The sequence below is a fragment of the Barbus barbus genome (genome assembly GCF_936440315.1).
Source record: "Barbus barbus genome assembly, chromosome: 27".
Classification (NCBI taxonomy): Eukaryota; Metazoa; Chordata; class Actinopteri; order Cypriniformes; family Cyprinidae; genus Barbus; species Barbus barbus.
The window spans coordinates 921,769-942,500 of NC_136755.1; the positions used below are offsets into that span (position 1 = coordinate 921,769).

A 20,732-nucleotide genomic window follows, 5' to 3' on the forward strand; every position below is an offset into this window, starting at 1 on the left:
CACAGACACTGAGAAACACTGGATACAAACAATGCATTTCTTTTCTTTCTAAAACTATTCACAACCACAAATGCATCAAAAAACAAATACATCAAATAAATTGTTTGGTTTCAATCTTGCTTTCATGTTTACTGTGAATTTATCAGCATCTCTCGGCCAATTACTGTCAGTCTGGAACAGAAATGCAGTCAGGAGCTGCTGAAAGAAGATAGTTTTGAAGAACTGTGTGTATGATATATACCAGAAAACTATATCATGGCAAAGGTATTAGAAACGTCTGCTTTTCAGATGTGTTTGTGATCTTTTGAATGCAGCGCTTCATTTTCAAAGAGATGTGAGGCATTTTGTGTGCAATTCTTCGATTTCTGTGTAAAGTTTTGAAAAAAAGAGGCAAAGTTTTGAAAAAGTGTGTAAGCAGCTGAAAAAAAACTGTGCGAGCAACTCTGCACTTGGCCGCCAGGGGGCATCGGCCCGGAAGTGAGGGGTGACTCCGCAGACAACAACATCCGGTTTGAGGATGTTTGGATTTGGGACGTTTTCTGGCGTGTGCTGAGCAAGATGAGCAGCAGATGACAGTCTGAACCCGAGTGAGAGATGCTCTTCATTCAGTGGATCACTCTAACGATACTGTAGTATTAGCATGTGTTCAGGAGTAATTCTGCGCGCTTTTAAAACACGGTTTGCTGGAGAGAATGTTTATGGAGTAAAGGTTGTTTCATGAACTCCGTCCAGCGATATTTGTGCATGTTTACTTTCAAACAGGATCTCAGGTTGTGAATTTGAGTGTCTGATGAAGTGTGTGTGTGTGTGTGTGTGTGTGTGTGTGTGTGTGTGTGTGTGTGTGTGTGTGTGTGTGTGTGTGTGTGTGTGTGTGTGTGTGTGTGTGTGTGTGTGTGTGTGTGTGTGTGTGTGTGTGTGTGTGTGTGTGTGTGTGTGTGTGTGTGTGTGTGTGTGTTCTGTTTCAGTTCTCAGTGAGTCATGATGGCGAATCCAGTCAGTGTTCAAACCCTGAGTAAGACATGGGAGCTGAGTTTGTACGAGCTCCACCGAACACCACAGGTACACAGACTATAACACACACACACTATAACACACACAGACTATAACACACACACACACACACAGACTATAACACACACACACACAGACAGACTATAACACACACACACTATAACACACACACACACACACAGACAGACTATAACACACACACACACACTATAACACACACACACATTATAACACACACACACACACTATAACACACACACACATTATAACACACACACACACTATAACACACATTTGTCAATTCTGAGGAAAAAAGCAGAAGTGTTGGATATAAACTCATGATTCTGAGCCGAGGGGAAAAGAGAGATTGACCAGTTGATTTTTCTTATCAGAATTGTGAGATATAATCTCGGAATCGTGAGAATAAAGCCGTAATTTTGAAATATAAACTCAAAATGACCTTTTGTATTCTTTTATTCCATGGCTTCCATAGACTGCTACTTTATAACGGTCATTTTCTGCCGCCAGACAGGCTCCGCCCACAAAATAAAACCTCATTGCTGTCTGCAAACACTGGATTGGTGTATTAGACTGAAGTAGGTGTATCTGGGGGCTTTTTCATGAAACAATTTCTCCAAACAAGCCAGGCTTATTTAAGTTAGTCTGACATATTTAGACCCAAATCAACTGAAATAAGCCTGGCTTGTTTGGAGAACTTGTTCATGGGACAGTTTCTGCTGTGCTGTGTGACGCGTGTGGTTATGTGCGCTCTTGTTTCAGGAGGCCATCATGGACAGCACAGAGATCGCCGTGTCTCCCAGAAGCCTCCACAGCGAGCTGATGTGTCCCATCTGTCTGGACATGCTGAAGAACACCATGACCACCAAAGAGTGTCTGCATCGCTTCTGCTCCGAGTGCATCGTGACCGCTCTGCGCTCCGGGTGAGGCCTCAGATCCAGGGCTTCAGTCCTGTAGTCTCTCGAGACCTCTCTCGCTCAGCGCTACCTTCTCTCTCTCTGCTGCAGGAATAAAGAGTGTCCCACCTGCAGGAAGAAGCTGGTGTCCAAGCGCTCTCTGCGCGCCGACCCTAACTTCGACGCCCTGATCTCTAAGATGTACCCGAGCCGTGATGAGTACGAGGCGCATCAGGACAAGGTTCTGGAGCAGCTGAGCCGCCTGCACAACAGAGACGCCCTGAACAGCAGCATCGAGCAGGGGCTGCGCATGCAGGCCAGACACAGGTCAAACATCTTCATCTGTTTGTCCTGAAGGGGCTGATATTTCACTGCAAAAAAAAGATTTTCTGCCTTAGTATTTTTGTCTTGTTTTCTAGAATAAATATCTTCAAATTCTTTAGTCACACTAAAGAACAAGTAAAATGACTTATGATATTATGACTTGTTTTCTGAAAAAATGATCAAAATTGTGTTAGTTTTTGCTTAGAACAATTGGGTAAGAAAACATATCTTCTTTAGCCTTTGAGTTAAGAGGATTTTTCTTACCCCATTGGCAGATATTTTTACAAAAACTAACAAAATGTGGTTAATATTTTCAGAAAATAAGAAGAGAAAAGTCTTAAGTAAATGCATCCTGATTCAAGAATTTGTAGATATTTATACTAGAAAACCAGACAGAAATACAAAGGAATAAAATCATTTTTGCAGTGAATTCATTGACTCTAAGATGCACTTATGACGGTCAGGGTTTTTTGGTGACCGTTTTTCCCAGGTAAAAAAAAACTACACTTCCTTAATGCACTTAAAGTGCTGTACTTTTGCGCACTAATTTTGTACTTAATATACCAAAAATGATCCTTTCTGGGCTAAACTGTAAATCATTTGTGACTGCTTTGGCACAAAATGCATTCATTGACGGCATCTGTCTAATTACATGAATTCTTTTCTCACTTCGACACAAACGCAGCCAAAACTTGAAGCCAATGTGCGCACGTTTACATACTGTTTTCAAAACTGTTCAACTTCAGTTCAAAACCTAGCTGAATGAATCAGACGGAAATGTGCAACACTACTACAGCAAGATCATACAGAAATATGCTCTGAATGTAGAAACTCAAATACTATCAAAGCAGTTGCATGGAGCTGAACATCTTCACAAGTGTTAGTCTTTCACTTTCATTACCATCTGTACAAAAGCGGAAAACTTAGGAATCATTTTTTGCTGTAATGTAAATATGAAGCATGTGACGTACTGCAGTGAACTATAAACAGTAGACAGTATCATTCTTGTTTTGTGAAGACATTTTACAGAGGAAAACATCGTATAATGCTACCTGTTTTAAGTCGTTGTGTTATGAGTGATAAAGTGTGCTTGCTAGTGTTAAAAGAATGCATTATTTGAGGTGTTAATGAAGTGTTTTGAATGTGAAATGATCTGCTGTGTCGAGCTGAAAGATGTTTAGGTGAACTGTGTGAAGAGTTTTGAAAAAGTGACTTTAGTATTGAGAAATGTGTCCTTTAAGTGACTGTAAAAACTGTAAGACATGTATGTAAGCTCTCTCTTCAGAAGTGCAGCAGGTAAGAGCTCTGTGGTCAGTTCAGTGCTTCTGAAGTGGTCTTCTCTGTGGTCTGTGTCTCAGAGCTCAGCGTGTGCGTAAGCTGCATGCGGAGAGCGAGAATGCCACGCTCAGCGGCGGCGAGGACGACGTCTCGCACGACTCCGGCTGCGCCGCGGAGCCCGGCCCCAGCCACGCGAGGAGAGCGTCTGATGACTCCGGGGCCGAGGCTCCTGCTCCTGCTCCACAGCGCTCTGAGATCGAGCTCATATTCTGCCCACACCCCCTGCTGGTCAGCAGCCAACAGTACAGCCAGACACGGTACAGCAGGCCTTCCTTACACAAGCCAAGCCCCTAAAGGGGTGCTCGACTGCTTTTTTTCTAGGCTTGATTGTGTTTATGGGGTGCAGTAGGGGTGTAACGATTCACCACGAGCCGGTTGAAAATCGATTCAAATCAGTTGAGATGTCAAACAAATCACGATACAGTGGGAGTAGGAGTTTGTATGAATGTATCTCTGAGTGGAACTGACTGTCTTTAGAAACGTTTACGTGGTATTTTCTTTTCATCTTGCCTCTGAACGATGCATATTAATGTTCATAAGCGCAGCTCTGCTTTGTCTTCAATCTCATTTTGTTAAAAAAAATCGTGAGAAAATTGAATCATGAGTTGAGGGAATCGTAACATCCCTATTCTCCAGTAAATGTATCTAGATTTAAGAATCCTTGGACATGTTCCTCTGGAAAACAAGACAAATTACTGAGGTACAGTGAGGTCATTTCCACATTCTGGTGGTTGGAAGCAGAGCTATTCAAGCCTTAAGCTGTTTAGTTTTTTCTTTTGTAAAATAAATTCTGAAGTACTGCCAATCAGTTGGAAGTTGTATTTTTACTTGGAAGTGTTGCTAACACAAGACATTAGAAACCATATTGACGTATTGTTTTCTGTTTTTACTTGGTCTTAAAAAGGCCTTAAAGTCATGAAGTTACCTTCACAAACCCTGCATGAGCAAACTGTGACTGAGGCTGGTTCTTCAGTGCTGTAGGATGATAAATTGACAGCATAGAAATGCTGAAATACAAAGTTCTGGCATGAAACTCTTAATGGCACAGTCTGATAGATCTAACTCAGTATGACATAATGACATCATTACCACATGTCACCGCTGATTGGCTCTCTCCTGTATCAGTAGCCAATGAGCTCGCTGCTCAACATTACAATACTTAGCTAATGCTTATGGTAGCAGTTGCAGCGCACTCTAGAAACCCTCCACCTTCCCCAGCTCCGCCTGTATAGATCTGCTACGGGGTGATTGATGTGTGCTTTGGGGGTTTTCATGTTAAATCTGCAGCAGCAGTATTTCTTACATGCTCACAGCAGCATGTTGTGGATGTATTGGCAGTAGCAAGTCTCAGTACTTAGCAGCGTAGCAGATCTATTCCGCCAAGACCAAATACATTAACATTGTCATGTATATTATCATGCCAATCCCTCTGAGAGTTCACATTTGCCTACCCAGACTTCCACTTTACAGCCAGGATGAGATCTTTCCTTCAGAACATGTCAGTACCTGGTTTACACGCATCAGTCGCTCCTAAAGCTTTACAGATGGCAATGTACCTTTCTCCCTTCTACTCACAGATATGTCAAAACCACAGCCAAAGCCACGGTGGACCACCTGTCGAAGTACCTGGCTCTGCGCGTGGCTCTGGAGGAGGGTTCGAGCGACGCCCCGGAGGGAGCTCTGCGGCAAGTCAGCGAGAAGCAGTTCACCATCTACATCAGCACAGCGGCCGGACAGTTCACCGTGAGTCTAAGCGCTGCTACGGTCAGAGCAATCCCAGGCTGCCTTGCCCTGTCCTCATCCTCTCTGTCTTTCAGACACTGAACGGCTCGCTGACGCTGGAGCTGGTCAACCAGAAGTTCTGGAAGCTCTGCAAGCCTCTGGAGCTCTTCTACGCTCCTACAGACCAGAACCAGACGCCTCCGCTGCCACAGATGGACGATGAGAGCCTAGGAAAATCAGCTGTAGCCTAAAAGACTCTTTCTGTCCGGCTCTACTGAGGTCAGCACAGGTTCAGTCAGTCAGTAGCTCCTGCAGTAAAGCCCAGGTCGGCTTAAAGGGTTAGTTCACCCAAAAATGAAAATTCTGTCATTAATTACTCACCCTCATGTCGTTCCAAACCCGTAAGATCTTCGTTCATCTTCGGAACACAAATTAAGATATTTTTGATGCCTTCCGAGAGCTCTCTGATCCTGCATAGACAGCAATGCAACTGCCATGTTCCCAGACCCAGAAACATAGCAAGGACACCGGTAACAGTCCATGTGACATCAGGGTTCAACCGTAATTTAACGAAGCTACGAGAATACTTTTTGTGTGCAAAGAAAATTAAAATAACTTTATTCAACAATTCTTCTCCCCTGAGTTATTGTCTTCTGCAGTTTTGGAGAGTATCACACTGCATACGCACGCTTTACCCAAAACGGTGGAAGATGGTAACTCGAGGAGAAGAAGTGAATGAATTGTTGTTATTGTTTTCTTTGCGCACAAAAAGTATTCTCGTAGCTTCGTAAAATTACGGTTGAACCCCTGATGTCACATGGACTGTTACCGATGTCCTTGCTACGTATCTGGACCTGAGAACATTACAGTTGTGATGCTGTATATGGAGAGTCGGAGAGCTCTCGGATTGCATCAGAGATATCTTAATTTGTGTTACAAAGATGAACGAAGGTCTTACGGGTTTGGAACGACATGAGGGTGAGGAACTAATGACAGAATTTCAATCTTTGGGTGAATTATCCCTTTAACCTTACGTTTGTGTCAAATAAAAGCCAGTCCCAGTTCCCACACTTGAGAGCACAAGACGGTCCAGGCTCTGAATAATGCCTTGACACACACTACACCCACTCTCTCGCTAATACTGCACTGGAGTGGTGTCCCATCATGCATCATGTTCAGGGATATGCGTACCCTGAAATCATTGAGAGAAACTTTCCAGTCTAATTTGAATTAATTGTGTATTATAATTTGGTAGTAAAATGTAACGTATTTCAGAGATTTTGTAAAACAATTGTAACGGCTTTTTATCACTGTTAAATAGCACCACTGTTCAATTTCCTATTTCTCGGTTTATTTTAAAGAGTAAAGTGTTGAAAATCTAAATGTGTAAATAAATCAGTTTGTGTCCCATCGGGTCGTAGAAGTTCTTCACACATCTTCATGTAAACAGGGAGGTGGTCTGTATGGACTGCACCTGTGGGTTTTGGGACAGGCCCTAAACTCTGCAAGTCCTCTGCAGCTGTTATATTAGCTGTTATAATCTCAGCGTATACTAGTGAAATACCATGTGTGTACAGAGTCTATGGAAACATCTGCAAATTCTCAGTAGCAATCATGCTTTGTGTTGTTTTCTGTGCTTGTTGGTTTATAATGTATTTCATTTATTCGTTCGGTGATTTATATGCTTGTTTTCACCATCACTGGGCTTTTCTCCTGCCTCTTGGGTTGATAGAAGACAGCTAACCATGAACTACTGTTTAATTGGAAGTGACTACAATAATCATGAGACTAATTAATTATTTGAATCTATTGACAACCCTAATATTAAGGTCATAACTTCTGTTGTACGGGTTTGTCTAAAGGCTACCTCTGGTTAGAAATGAGTTACGGACGCCTTCATGAGAATGTTGTTTAGTTTTTTAAGGTGGTCACATTCATGAATCTGAATTGAATGGAAGCTTGTTTACACCATAAAAGAAAAAAGAAAAGGAATTGCAACTTTTCTTTTTAAATCCGTTGGTGTAAACAAGCTTCCATAGAACTGAAATGATCCAGAATTCAGGGTAATAACTGTATGTACTTGTTAAAATGGTCATTTTCATTGTTACTTTCCCAACTAGTTTTTGTACATATTCACCCACACCTTGAAAAACTGCCTTATTGCATCTTTTTCATTAATAAAGATGGACACATTTATACTGTACGAGACTGTTGAACTGGACACATGTGGAGTCTCGACTGATGATGCCCTCCGGTGAAAGAATCACTGCTGACTTCATTAAAAAAAGCTAAATGATAAAACGTAAAAAGAAGAAAGAAAAGCCACTTACATTGGTTCGCAATAAAAAATACCACCATAGGAAATGAATGGGGAATAGGCAAAAATATGAAAATGCAGAGATGTTTTTGTTTATAATCTACCAATTAGCCACAATGCAGACAAAAGTGCACAACAATGAAGGGGTGACTTTTTTTTTTTGCCTGAAAACACTGCTCAGTAACTGCTCAATACACCGCACTATATATATAATATAATATATATATACAGTTGTGTTCAAAATAATAGCCTGTTTAAAAAAGCGGGTAAAGCTCAAAATCCGTATAACTTTTACTTCATTACACACAAATGCATTGGGAACATTGCACATTCTATTCTAAATAGAAAATAAATATTTAGCAAATTTATTACTTTACAGAAAGTGAAGGAAAAGGAATAAGCTATTCCAACAATGACCAGTGCCTGCATTTTTCTTTATAAAGTCAAACGTTCTGTATAAACAGTGAATAGCTTTCTTGTGAGTGACTGAACTAATATTTAGTTGTATAGCCACGCTTTCTGAGAACTGCTTTAGATCTGTGTTGCATGGAACAGCTATTCCAGGAACATTGCACCACAATCCCTCTGCATTTCTTGGTTTTGCCTCAGAAACAGCATTTCTGATGTCACCCCACAGGTTTTCTGTTGGATCAAGGTCTGGAGATTGGGCTGGTCGCTCCATAACGTTAATCTTGTTGGTCTTGAACCAAGACGCTGTTCTCTTACTGGTTGTTTGGGTCGTTGTCTTGTCGAAACACCCATTTCCAGGGCATTTCCTCTTCAGCATAAGGCAACATGACCTCTTTAAGTATTTTAATTTCAATTCAAGTTTATTTGTATAGTGCTTTTCACGATACAAATCGTTGCAAAGCAGCTTTACAGAAAATGTGAAGTTTCTACATATTTAGGAGTAAATGTAGTTACTACTTCCAGCCACTCATTCTAACATTAATGAACTCCACGATCCCTGGAAAGCCATAAATAGGCCCAAAACGTAGTATGAGAAACATGCCCCTATCATGATGCTTGCGCAGCATGCTTCAGTGTCTTCTGTGGCTTGAAGTCAGTGTTTGGGGGTCTTCTCACAAACTGTCTGCGGCCCCTAGACCCAAACAGAACAATCTGGCTTCATCAGTACACAAAGTATTGCACCATTTCTCTTTAGGCCAGTCAGTGTGTTCTTTGGCAAATTTGAACCTCTTCATTGGGGCTTTGCGGGGCTTCTTGCCGATAGCTTGGCTTCACATAGGCGTCAGCTAACTTTCTCTGATCACCCTGGAGCTGATCTTTGCCATTTTGGCTATATCTCGATCCATTCGAATGGTAGTTTTCCGTTTTCTTCCACATTTGATCTCATTTTATCTGAGCAGCCAATCATTTTCTGCACTTCTTTTTGTTTTCCCCTCTAATCAACTTTTTAATCAAAGTACGCTATTCTTTTGAACAATGTCTGGAACGACCGATTTTACTCAGATTTTTAGAGAGAAAGGCACAGTACATTTGCTGCCTTCGTCTTTAAATAAGGGCCACTCGTTTGACAGGTTTCACACAGAATGATTCACCTCTCGAATTAAACTCCACGCTGCTATTATTTTGAACCCACCCGTTTCTGAACGACTCCGTTACACAGAATCAACAGCATGCACCCCAGGTTAGTGATGTTGGCCTGTTATTTTGAACACTTCTGTAATAATGTCTATACAAGTATCTAATGGTATTACAGATGACTTTTTCCCCACAAGGTGAAACAAATCTGCCTCAATTCCATGGATTTTAAATAGTTTTGCTCCATTTTAAACTTACAAGTTGCATTATATAACATTTTTATATTTTTTACATTTAATACAGAAAAATAGTCCATTTAAAAAATAAAAATGAAATGAAATAGATATTCACTTCACAAAAGTGTGACTCCCAAATGAACAATCCCTTCTCAGTGTCTTATAACGGACCAGTATCCAATCATCTGAGGTTCCTCATCTTAATGGAGAATTAATAGATTACAGCTATACTGATTAGTGTTGTCACGATACTGGAATTTCTAACTTCGATACGATACCTTGAAAAATATTGATACTCGATACCATTTTCGATACCACGGAGAAAAAAACTGCCACAATATTAAGGGGGTATTTTTTTAATTTAAAGATAAATGTAACAAGTCGAGAACATGCGGTATATTTTACATGAACAAAAAAATGTCTTGAGGTACTGCATTTGTTGATTTATTTATTAATCTTGTATTAATCTTAGTTAAATGTTAATTGAAACTAACGTTTACTAAAACATGTACTAATTAAAATCCAAAGTTCTATTTGTTGATATTCTCATTTGCTTCATAACCAAAATATTTCCAGATATAGGGCCCTATGAAATCCCTTTTATTTTTCCCCAAATTCCGTTTTATTTTTTTCTACATTCAATTTTTAATTTTTCTGGATTCTGTTTTTTCCCGTTTGAATTTTTTATTTTTTTTAATGGTCAAATTAAATGCTATTAATCTAAAAGCATGTCTAATTCATTAAAATCATACAATTGAACATTTAATTTATTAAAAGTGTAACAAAAAAGCCGTATGAAATGTTTTATTTTTACCAAATTCTGTGTTTTAGCATGTCTATTATTTGAATGCATACAAACAATTTTTATTTATTCTTAAGTAGCCTTATGAAATGTGTTTTCCCCCTCAGAAATTCTGTGTTGTGTATTTAAATTTTACTGGATATCAGATGAAGGCATAAAACAATTTTAATTCATTTATATTTGAATTCATTTTGGCAAATGAAGGGGATTTACTATTAAAATTAAAATATTTTGTGATTATTTCTTTAAAAAAAATTAACAGTAGTAGTAAGTAGTAGTATTATGTACATTCTACTAAATAATAGTAATATAGCCCATTTCTGGCACTCGGTCTTTAATAGGCTGTTAAACTGAACTTTTATTTTGACGGGTTGTCGTGAATACTTCTAAAGTTCTGTGTGTGTATGATATGATGCTAGTTTTACTCAAATTAAATGGTAAAATGCTCGTAAAGTGCCTTTCAGATCAGTTCTGGAGATATTGTTGATGTATTTATGTCCTCATTGAGACGGCAGACGCTGAAATCACCGCGAGCGCCACATTAGTAAACAAAACCGCACGTGCAGCACATTCACACAGAGACGCGCAGAACATGCAGGATTCATATTTAAATCCACTTTTGCAGCTTAATATTTACAGATACTAGTCCATATCGCTTTTTGATTTAAGTGTAATGACCTACTTTTGATTAATTCATACAAACTCCGTGACATTCCGCGTTAAACTGTAAATTCCGTGTTTATGACTGGATTCCGTGGCGTTCTCTGCATCGCGGAGATCATAGATCCCTACAGATAGCGCTCCTGCTGTGTTCTTTAACAACCAGAGCAGTCATCTTTCTATTCACGAGTGCGGTCACGTGTGGTGCTTGTCCACGCGCCTTTGGAGAGAAGTGAAAGTGACAGCTCGGCTAGTATCGGTGTATCCATACTTCGGGAAATTAATATTGGTACCGTTCAGATATTTCAGTATCGATATTTATCGAAATATCCATATTTTTGACAACACTAATACTGATAACCCAGACGTCATCAACACTTTATTGAAAGCGGAGAGGATCAGTAAAGATGGAGAGCAGGACACAGATTGACTAAACAGCTGTCTTTTATTGAAGGTTTACTTCTTCTTGGACACTCCCACAGTACGGCCGCGGCGACCGGTGGTCTTGGTGTGCTGACCGCGCACACGCAGACTGGAGGAGAGAAGAGACCAGAGTCAATCAAACACCAGAAGCTCAAGCCGTCAGAGATCATCTCCTGTGAGGACCTGATCTACAGGAGCTCATTATCTGAGTGTGCAGCAGGAAACTCACCCCCAGAAGTGACGCAGGCCACGGTGAGCTCTGATCTTCTTCAGACGCTCCAGATCTTCTCTCAGTTTGTTGTCCAGACCGTTAGCGAGGACCTGCGGAAAACCACCACATCAACACTCATGTCCTGCACACCGAACGGCCTTCAAAACCACTGCGCTCCAGCACCAACGCTCCTGGGGTCTCGCTCAAACGCTGCGTACGCACAAAATGGGCCACACACATCGCGATTTATAAAAAATAAACTTTGCGTAAATACGTACAGACATTCTAGACCATGTGTACAAACTCTTTCCTCGAGTGAGAAAAGTAATAAAGTATGGTGATTTTAAACTGTTTTCATGTCGATATACACATTTACATTAAATACTCCACTCTCATTAATGCAGATAAGCACTGAAGTTACATCGTCATTATGCAGAAGTTAAACCAAAACATGAATTTGGACATTAGTAGTGGATGCGCTTGATCACACTTCCTGTGGCACGCTGTCGAGGAGTGCTATAGGTGCACGAAACTACATCTCATGTTATGAGAAAATATTTTAGTGAGAGCAATGATGCACACTTCTAGCGGACACTGCTGATTCAGTGGTCAAACGGTTGGAATACGTGCAATGATAATATCTTACTGCACAACCACAGCCGCACCGAGGTGTTGATGTCATGTGAAGGCATCTCCACAATATTATGAAAAATAACACTAGTTGAAGGATACAACTTGTAAAAAAAAAAGAAAAAAAATTGGCTTTTCAAAATACTTTGTCAGCTATTTCGAAACTAGGCTATTTATCTGAGAACTAAACAGTTTTGTTTTTATGGATATTTTGATATTGTTTCTAAACACAAGGATACGGGATGATTTTTGCAATAAAAATTAACGTGACCCAAAAGGCACGTATAGTCTGTATCTCATATTTCCTTAACGTCTTGTACGTTTGACAGAGTTGAACGCGGTGTCATGTGGACGGGATATGCATGAGCTTCTGCAGAGTAAAACCAGGCGTTGCAAGCTCTATATACGGGGATTTCTGGGAGGAGACGCACATACCATCTTCCTCCGACTGGGATTTATTAGAGCTGGAGTCAAGTCCAGCTTTGTCGAGTCCAAGACCAGGACTAGTCGAGACAGAGTCCAAAGAGGCTCAAGTCCAAGTCGAAAAATTTAGAGTCCAAGTCAAGACCGAGTCCAAATGAGAGAAAAAAGGATCCTCTTCAAGACCACATACTCTATTATTGATAATGTATGTGATGCGAGAGACTTAGAATCTTCTATTCTAAGAAAATGATTTTGCATTATTATTTGTAATGTTCAAAAAGCATGTGCAAAGTATCAGCTCTGTAGGACAGGGGTCTTCAAACTAGATCCTGGAGGACCAGTGCCCTGCAGACTTTAGCTCCAACTGGTTTAACACCCCTCTCTGGAAGCTTCTAGTAAGACCTTGATTAGCTGCTTCAAGTGTGTTTAATTAGGGTTGGAGCTAAACTCTGCAGGACACCAGCCCTCTAGGACCAAGTTTGGAGCTGTAGGATCAAATTATTTTTATTTACATTTTATTTACTTTAATTTCACCCTGGATTTTTTGCTGTGTACCTAAAGTTAGGTTTTGCTTTGCTGTTATAAAAGAATTATAACAGACAGACAAACGAGAAAAAAAAAAAAAAAAAAAAATTATATATATATATATATATATATATATATATATATATATATATATATATATATATATATATATATATATATATATATATATATATATATTAGATAAAGATAAGATTTCTTTTGAAAGCAGTTCAGTCACGTATGACATTAGCCTACCAAACACTGCAGTTGCACAAGAACACGCCATCAGACTGCTGCTGATTTGTAGTGCTGCACACCTCTGTTAACTCCTGCTATACAGCTGAAGACACTGCATGGAGAAAGAGCTGGAGGTTATAACCTCACTCCGAGCGTACCTGACTGTATTTCCCGTCTTTAATGTCCTTCTGTCTGTTCAGGAACCAGTCAGGGATCTTGTACTGGCGAGGATTCTGCATAATGGTCACCACCCTCTCCACCTGTCAATCAATCAATCACAGCTCCGATAAACACACCCATACAATATTACACTTAAAATCACATCCCATTTTCATTTCAGACTTTTCTCAATATGGTTCAAAATATCTGATATGAGTCTTGCTTGTTTGTCGAAAGCAAAATGCCAATTGTATCATTTCAGAATGTTCTCCAGAGACTTATTTTATTATGATTCTTCAGTTTCTATAAAGAACAACAATAAGGTTGTTAATTTGTCAATATTGTCAGCTTGATTGCTGGAAGAGAGCTGAACTGACTCTAGCTGGAAAATGGCTCTGTTATTCAATATTGCTTTATTGGCATGACTGTAAAAAATACAATATTGCCAAAGCTTGAAATATATATGAGAAATATAATGAAAATATCAAAATAGAATAAAAACATTATAACAATATAAACTTAAATAAACAGTGTAACAAATAAGAACTTGTGTGAACATTTCATACCACAGTGTTTAACATATAAACACACACAGGCTGAGGGTCACTGTGGTAGACATTAGGGAAACACACTGAGGTCAGACATATTACACACACACACACACACACACACACACACACACGTATCTCGCAGCCAGTGCTGCTGTCTGTCCCTCTCCTAGTATGATCTTTATTTGTTCCTCTTCAGTCATGGCTGTAAAGTTCTTTTATGATGTTTGTGAATTTGTTGCTGTATATGTATATTGATTTAAATTGGTAACAGTGAAGTAGGAAGTGTGTCTCTGTCTGGATCTCTCCTGTCTCACAGTGAACACACTCTTTGCTCTCTGGGTAACCAGCTCTTTCTGTTATTGTTCTCTTATATTATTGACAGACTGTTGTCCTGCTGATACTGCAAAGCACTATAGAAATAAAGATTACTTGACTAAAGTTGAGCAAGGGGTCTATGTCTGAGTTTGAATGCAGAGAGTCCAAGCTCTGTCTGCTAGACGGTTTACAGGTGTGTGTGTGTGTGTTTAGAAGTGTTTTCCTGATGAAGAATGAAGAGTAAACGCACCTCATCATCCGTGAGTTCTCCAGCTCGCTTGCTCAGGTCGATGTCTGCTTTCCTCAACACCACATGAGCATACCGCCGACCCACCCCCTGCAGAACAGAGAGAGAGTTCAGAACACACACACACCCCCTGCAGAACAGAGAGAGAGTTCAGAACACACACACACACCCTGCAGAACAGAGAGAGTTCAGAACACACACACACACACCCTGCAGAACAGAGAGAGAGAGTTCAGAACACACACACACCCTGCAGAACAGAGAGAGAGAGTTCAGAACACACACACACCCTGCAGAACAGAGAGAGAGTTCAGAACACATACCCCCTGCAGAACAGAGAGAGTTCAGAACACACACACACACACACCCTGCAGAACAGAGAGAGTTCAGAACACACACACACACACCCTGCAGAACAGAGAGAGAGAGTTCAGAACACACACACCCTGCAGAACAGAGAGAGTTCAGAACACACACACACACCCCCTGCAGAACAGAGAGAGAGAGTTCAGAACACACACACACACCCCCTGCAGAACAGAGAGAGAGAGTTCAGAACACACCCTGCAGAACACAGAGAGAGTTCAGAACACACCCTGCAGAACACAGAGAGAGTTCAGAACACACACCCCCTGCAGAACAGAGAGAGTTCAGAACACACACCCTGCAGAACAGAGAGAGTTCAGAACACATACCCCCTGCAGAACAGAGAGAGTTCAGAACACACACCCCCTGCAGAACAGAGAGAGTTCAGAACACACACACACACACACACACACCCTGCAGAACAGAGAGAGAGAGTTCAGAACACACACACCCTGCAGAACAGAGAGAGAGTTCAGAACACACACACACACCCCCTGCAGAACAGAGAGAGTTCAGAACACACACACACACACCCTGCAGAACAGAGAGAGAGAGTTCAGAACACACACACCCTGCAGAACAGAGAGAGTTCAGAACACACACACACACACCCTGCAGAACAGAGAGAGAGAGTTCAGAACACACCCTGCAGAACACAGAGAGAGTTCAGAACACACCCTGCAGAACAGAGAGAGTTCAGAACACATACCCCCTGCAGAACAGAGAGAGTTCAGAACACACACACACACACACCCTGCAGAACAGAGAGAGAGTTCAGAACACACACACCCTGCAGAACAGAGAGAGAGAGTTCAGAAAACACACACACCCTGCAGAGCACAGGAGTTCAGAACACCCACACACACCCTGCAGAACACAGAGAGAGTTCAGAACACACACACACCCCCTGCAGAACAGAGAGAGAGTTCAGAACACACACACACCCCCTGCAGAACAGAGAGAGAGTTCAGAACACACACACACCCCCTGCAGAACAGAGAGAGAGTTCAGAACACACACACACCCCCTGCAGAACAGAGAGAGAGTTCAGAACACACACCCCCTGCAGAACAGAGAGAGAGAGTTCAGAAAACACACACACCCTGCAGAGCACAGGAGTTCAGAACACCCACACACACCCTGCAGAACACAGAGAGAGTTCAGAACACACACACACACCCTGCAGAACAGAGAGAGAGTTCAGAACACACACACACCCCCTGCAGAACAGAGAGAGAGAGTTCAGAACACACACACACCCCCTGCAGAACAGAGAGAGAGTTCAGAACACACACACACCCCCTGCAGAACAGAGAGAGAGTTCAGAACACACACACACCCCCTGCAGAACAGAGAGAGAGTTCAGAACACACACACACCCCCTGCAGAACAGAGAGAGAGTTCAGAACACACACACCCCCTGCAGAACAGAGAGAGAGTTCAGAACACACACACACCCCCTGCAGAACAGAGAGAGTTCAGAACACACACACACCCCCTGCAGAACAGAGAGAGTTCAGAACACACACACACCCTGCAGAACAGAGAGAGTTCAGAACACACACACACCCTGCAGAACAGAGAGAGTTCAGAACACACACACCCTGCAGAACAGAGAGAGAGTTCAGAACACCCCCACACCCCCTGCAGAACAGAGAGAGAGTTCAGAACACACCCACACCCCCTGCAGAACAGAGAGAGTTCAGAACACACACACACACCCCCTGCAGAACAGAGAGAGTTCAGAACACACACACACACACCCTGCAGAACAGAGAGAGAGTTCAGAACACACCCACACCCCCTGCAGAACAGAGAGAGAGTTCAGAACACACACCCCCTGCAGAACAGAGAGAGTTCAGAACACACACACACCCTGCAGAACAGAGAGAGTTCAGAACACACACACCCCCTGCAGAACAGAGAGAGAGTTCAGAACACACCCACACCCCCTGCAGAACAGAGAGAGTTCAGAACACACACACACACAGCCTGCAGAACAGAGAGAGAGTTCAGAACACACCCCCACACCCTGCAGAACAGAGAGAGAGTTCAGAACACACCCCCACACCCTGCAGAACAGAGAGAGTTCAGAACACACCCACACACCCTGCAGAACAGAGAGAGAGTTCAGAACACACACACACACACCCTGCAGAACAGAGAGAGAGTTCAGAACACACCCACACCCCCTGCAGAACAGAGAGAGTTCAGAACACACACACACACACCCTGCAGAACAGAGAGAGAGTTCAGAACACACCCCCACACCCTGCAGAACAGAGAGAGTTCAGAACACACCCACACACCCTGCAGAACAGAGAGAGTTCAGAACACACACACACACACCCTGCAGAACAGAGAGAGAGTTCAGAACACACCCACACCCCCTGCAGAACAGAGAGAGTTCAGAACACACACACACACACCCTGCAGAACAGAGAGAGAGTTCAGAACACACCCCCACACCCTGCAGAACAGAGAGAGTTCAGAACACACCCACACACCCTGCAGAACAGAGAGAGAGTTCAGAACACACCCACACACCCTGCAGAACAGAGAGAGTTCAGAACACACCCACACACCCTGCAGAACAGAGAGAGTTCAGAACACACCCCCCCTGCAGAACAGAGAGAGTTCAGAACACACCCCCCCTGCAGAACAGAGAGAGTTCAGAACACACACCCCCTGCAGAACAGAGAGAGTTCAGAACACACCCACCCTGCAGAACAGAGAGAGTTCAGAACACACCCCCCCTGCAGAACAGAGAGAGTTCAGAACACACACCCCCTGCAGAACAGAGAGCGTTCAGAACACACCCACCCTGCAGAGCAGAGAGTTCAGAACACACACACACACACCCTGCAGAACAGAGAGAGAGTTCAGAACACACACACACACACCCTGCAGAACAGAGAGAGAGTTCAGAACACACACACACACACACCCTGCAGAGCAGAGAGAGAGTTCAGAACACACACACACCCTGCAGAACAGAGTGAGAGTTCAGAAGACACACACACACACACCCTGCAGAACAGAGAGAGAGTTCAGAACACACACACACACACACACACACACACCCTGCAGAGCAGAGAGAGAGTTCAGAACACACACCCACACCCTGCAGAGCAGAGTGAGAGTTCAGAAGACACACACACACACACCCTGCAGAACAGAGAGAGAGAGTTCAGAACACACACACACACACACACACCCTGCAGAACAGAGTGAGAGTTCAGAACACACACACCCTGCAGAACAGAGTGAGAGTTCAGAACACACACCCACACCCTGCAGAACAGAGTGTTCAGAACACACCCCCACCCTGCAGAACAGAGAGAGTTCAGAACACACACACCCTGCAGAACAGAGAGAGTTCAGAACACACACACCCTGCAGAACAGAGAGTTCAGAACACACACACCCTGCAGAACAGAGTGTTCAGAACACACCCACCCTGCAGAACAGAGAGAGTTCAGAACACACACTCCCTGCAGAACAGAGAGAGTTCAGAACACACACTCCCTGCAGAACAGAGAGAGTTCAGAACACACACACACCCCCTGCAGAACAGAGAGAGTTCAGAACACACACCCCCTGCAGAACAGAGAGAGTTCAGAACACACACCCCCTGCAGAACAGAGAGAGTTCAGAACACACACCCCCTGCAGAACAGAGAGAGTTCAGAACACACACCCCCTGCAGAACAGAGAGAGTTCAGAACACACACCCCCTGCAGAACAGAGAGTTCAGAACACACACACCCTGCAGAACAGAGAGTTCAGAACACACACACCCTGCAGAACAGAGTGTTCAGAACACACCCACCCTGCAGAACACACACACACACACCCCCTGCAGAACAGAGAGAGTTCAGAACACACACACACACCCTGCAGAACAGTGTTCAGAACACACACACCTTGCAGAACAGTGTTCAGAACACACACACCTTGCAGAACAGTGTTCAGAACACACACACCTTGCAGAACAGAGTATTCAGAACACACACACACACTCTCTCTCTCCTCTCACACACACACTCTCACACACTCTCTCTCTCACACACACACTCTCTCTCTCTCTCACACACACACTCTCTCTCTCTCTCACACACACACTCTCTCTCTCTCTCACACACACACTCTCTCTCTCTCTCTCTCACACACACTCTCTCTCTCACACACACTCTCACACACACTCACACACACACTCACACACACGCACTCTCTCACACACACACACACACACTCTCTGTATTTTGCGTCTTCCATCGATGTTCGTGTTGAGAACAAGCAGAATGTGCTGGAACTTCTCTGGAATGACGAGCGACTGAGAACACACACACACACACTCTCTCTCACACACTCACAGCAGAGCATGTTCAGCACACACACAGTTTACAGCACTCACCTTGATGGCGGTGATGGCGAACGCGATTTTGCGTCTTCCATCGATGTTCGTGTTGAGAACACGCAGAATGTGCTGGAACTTCTCTGGAATGACGAGCGACTGAGAACACACACACAGAGAGAGAGACACACACACACACACACAGAGAGAGAGAGAGCACGGGTTAAACGCGCAAAGGCTAAAGAGAAGTTAGCAGGTTAGCATCTTCCTGACTACAGACACACACACACTAACCAGAGTCTCGCGCTCTGTCCAAACTACACACAAACATGTTAATATTTAGTTATATTATTAAATGAGGCGCTCGTTAAACTTATGCTCTGTACTGTAAACATAACATTTCCGCTCAGATATATTCTATATCTACTAAACTCATAGGATGTTGAAGCGGTGCTGAGAAACACACACTAATAAACGCGATGTTGCGAGATTTTGACTACAATCTTCAGGATTATATTTCGTGCCTACCATCTTGTTCGCTGGTTCCGCGCAAAGAGGACGTGATCACGATCTCGCGATAATTTCACCGCTGGACGCGCGAACTCGACAGGAACAGGAAGTTCCGTCACGATGAAAACGTCCGGTGGGACCAAAACAATATTAAACCCGATGGTTTTTAAAAGTATAAAGCGCGGTTGATGCAGTTTATTAGACTGCAGTATATTCCAGAGTTATTACTCTTTTTAAAGAAGTACAGCGTGGCACGCACTTGTGCGGGAGTGTGATACCGGAGGGACGTGTAGTTTTAGTGCTTTTAGTGGACTACAGACGGCATGGCGGAGGCGCTGATCACCGCAGAGGAGCTCTCGAAGCCCGGCGCTGCTGCTGGAGACATGCAGGTGAGGACGGCTCTCTCTCGGGTCTATCAGCGGCACGGACCCGCTGGGGTTCTGTCTGAATCTTATCCTGTGCAGCTCGTTATGTCGGTTAGCATCTTAAGATATCATATTCTCGGATGTCATATTAGTAAGATCACGTGACAGGACACACACACACACACACACACACACACACTCTCTCTCTCTCTCTCTCTCTCTCTCTCTCTCTCTCTCTCTCTCTCTCTCTCTCTCTCTCTCTCTCTCAATTCAATTAAATTCAGAAAGCTTTATTGGCATGACAAAAACACACATTCTGTATTGCCAAAGCATTAAAACAACATAGAAAATGATTTAGAATTTCTGAACATTTAATAAAGCTTAGAGAAAATAATAGTAATAATGAAACTAAATAAAAGCATTATTATATAAACACATGGCTAGATATAGCAAAAAAAAAAAGAGGCTAATACTGTTAATAAAATAAATAATGAATTATAATAATCAATAAAAGATTATACTACAGACATCATGTAACAACTGAA

At 42.7% G+C, this 20,732-nt stretch overlaps 2 protein-coding genes across 2 annotated transcripts; one reads left to right on the plus strand and one right to left on the minus strand.

Annotated features, from left to right (window-relative positions):
* Positions 1-494: 494 nt before the first annotated feature.
* LOC306847246 (E3 ubiquitin-protein ligase RING2-A-like) lies at positions 495-6,719 on the plus strand. Its single transcript, XM_079381090.1, has 7 exons — positions 495-587; positions 966-1,059; positions 1,792-1,952; positions 2,037-2,252; positions 3,608-3,844; positions 5,165-5,330; positions 5,405-6,719. Exons 2-7 carry the CDS (start codon positions 979-981, stop codon positions 5,558-5,560), a joined length of 1,017 nt encoding a protein of 338 aa, XP_079237216.1. The 5' UTR covers positions 495-587; positions 966-978; the 3' UTR covers positions 5,561-6,719.
* A 4,576-nt stretch (positions 6,720-11,295) lies between these two features.
* Positions 11,296-20,400, minus strand: LOC306847254 (small ribosomal subunit protein uS13). Its single transcript, XM_079381102.1, has 6 exons — positions 19,841-20,400; positions 19,373-19,471; positions 14,594-14,680; positions 13,477-13,578; positions 11,522-11,613; positions 11,296-11,401 (listed from the first exon to the last, which is right to left on the minus strand). Exons 1-6 carry the CDS (start codon positions 19,841-19,843, stop codon positions 11,326-11,328), a joined length of 459 nt encoding a protein of 152 aa, XP_079237228.1. The 5' UTR covers positions 19,844-20,400; the 3' UTR covers positions 11,296-11,325.
* Positions 20,401-20,732: the final 332 nt, after the last annotated feature.